This window comes from Myotis daubentonii, chromosome 5 (genome assembly GCF_963259705.1).
Source record: "Myotis daubentonii chromosome 5, mMyoDau2.1, whole genome shotgun sequence".
NCBI classification, from domain to species: domain Eukaryota; kingdom Metazoa; phylum Chordata; class Mammalia; order Chiroptera; family Vespertilionidae; genus Myotis; species Myotis daubentonii.
In genome coordinates this window covers 4,842,591-4,844,558 of record NC_081844.1, presented here as the reverse complement: position 1 = coordinate 4,844,558, position 1,968 = coordinate 4,842,591, and the positions used below count along the sequence as shown (strand labels likewise).

Below are 1,968 nucleotides of genomic sequence, written 5' to 3'. Positions count from 1 at the left end.
CTCTCTCTCTCTCTCTCTCTCTCATATGTATATTAGAGGAAGGGACGGGGAGAGAAAGAAACATCAATCGCCTGCCTCCTGCACGCACCCTGACTGGGGATTGAGCCCACAACCTCGGCATATGCCCTGACCGGTAAATGAACTGGTGACCTTTCGGTGCACAGGAGAACACGACCAACTGAACCACACTGGCCAGGGCACACGTGATCTCTTTTAATTGTAACAAGCCTAGGGGAAAAATAACGCTAACAGGTTGAAACCTGCCTAAGATGAGACCGGTCACCTGATCCTAAGTCCTTCACTCTACATCACACCGGGGAAGCAAAGTGACCAGGACATGGCCAGTTGGTGTGGGGCGTGGCCAGCTGCCCGCAGTAGCCCAGTTACATTCTGATTCTGCTTGTGCTGAGAAGTCTGTTATCTTCAAGTACCTCAGCTTTCCATTTCTATGTGTTCAGAGTTCTGGAGTCTTGGTTAGGGATAAACTCAGAACTCAGGTCAGACGGAAATTAATGCCAGGGATCTGTTACCTCTGTCCCTCTGCCTAGGCTGACTGACAATGGTCAGCTTCTGTCTGCTCAGCCTCCTCTGGGGAGGACAGCCTCAGCCTCTGTCCTGGTGTGTTCATCTTTCTCCTCTGTAACCCCCCCCCCCCGCCCCCAAATCTCTAACAAAAAAAGACTAAACAAGTACCCATCCCTGCCAACTCCTGTCCAAACTCCCATGCCCCCTTAATGTAGGCCGCTCACCTTGTACTCCTGCTCCACCTCCTCCAGCGGCACCACGCTGTGCTGCTTGTGGCTCCTGGACTCCCGGCACACCACGCAGATGGCCTCCTCGTCCACCTCGCAGAAGAGCTTCAGGGCCTGCTGGTGCTCGGAGCAGACGCCGTGCGCGCCCCCCAGGCTCCCCGAGACCAGGTCGGGGCGCAGGTGGCGGATGACCTGGACCATGTTGGCCAGCTGCAGGTTGGGGCGGAGGCTGCGGCTCCTGAAGCTCCGGCGGCACTGGGGGCAGGTGAACCGCCGGCGGGGGGCCGGGGGCGGCGGCGGGACCGGGACAAAGTACCAATCTTCCTCATACCAGTCGTCCAGCACCGCCTCTCCCTCGTAGATGTCAATTCGGTAATAGTCCCCCTCTTCCTCCTCCTCTTCCGGGACCCACGCGTCGTCCCAATTCCTGATGCCACCGCCTGCCACCCAGGGTCCCTCCTCCGGGCCCTGGAACAACTCGCCCGCGCTCTGCTGGTACAAAACCTCCCGAATGGAGTGGTCCCACCCGCCCGTGGCCCCCACCGCCTGGTCCTCGTCGTCCTTGCCCCACAGCTGGGTCACACACCCGCGGCAGAAGTTGTGCCCGCAGCCGATGGACACGGGGTCCGTGAGGTAGTCGAGGCAGATGGCGCACACCGCCTCCTCCTGCAGGCTCTGCACGAGGTTGTGAGCAGGGCGGTGGCCGGCCATCTCGATGCGCCGCCGGCAGGTGCTGGCGTCGAGGAGCGGGACACTGTGAGCGACTCCGGACTCCTCCTCCTCCTTTACCTCCTCCTTCCCTCCTCCTCCTCTCCTCCTCCTCCTCCTTCTCTCTTCCTCCTCCTCCTCCTCTCCTTCCCTCCCCCTCCTTCCCTCCCCCTCTTTCCCTCCTCCTCTCTTCCTCCTCCTCCTCCTTCTCTCTTCCTCCTCCTCCTCCTCCTCTCCTCCTCCTCCTCCCCCTCCTTCCCTCCCCCTCCTCTCCTCCTCCTCCTCCTCCTCCTTCCCTCCCCCTCCTCTCCTCCTCCTCCTCCTCCTCCTTCCCTCCCCCTCCTCTCCTCCTCCTCCTCCTCCTCCTCCTCCTCCTCCTCCTCCTCCTCTTCCTCCTTCTCCTCCTCCTCCTCCTCTCTTCCTCCTCCTCCTCCTCCTCCTCCTCCTCCCCCTCCTCAGGCGCAGGGAAGCCTTGCTCCCTCTCAGGCTCTTCCGAGTTCGAGGCCCA

General features: G+C 61.1%; 1 protein-coding gene across 1 annotated transcript; it reads right to left on the bottom strand.

The window, feature by feature from the left end:
- Positions 1–731: 731 nt before the first annotated feature.
- LOC132234453 (E3 ubiquitin-protein ligase TRIM52-like) lies at positions 732–1,524 on the bottom strand. The gene has a single exon (XM_059695427.1). It carries the CDS (start codon positions 1,461–1,463, stop codon positions 732–734), a length of 732 nt encoding a protein of 243 aa, XP_059551410.1. The 5' UTR covers positions 1,464–1,524.
- Positions 1,525–1,968: the final 444 nt, after the last annotated feature.

Bases quoted from the DNA above. Each gene is read 5' to 3' on its own strand.
- LOC132234453 (XM_059695427.1), bottom strand. From the start codon at position 1,463: ATGGCCGGCCACCGCCCTGCTCACAACCTCGTGCAGAGCCTGCAGGAG.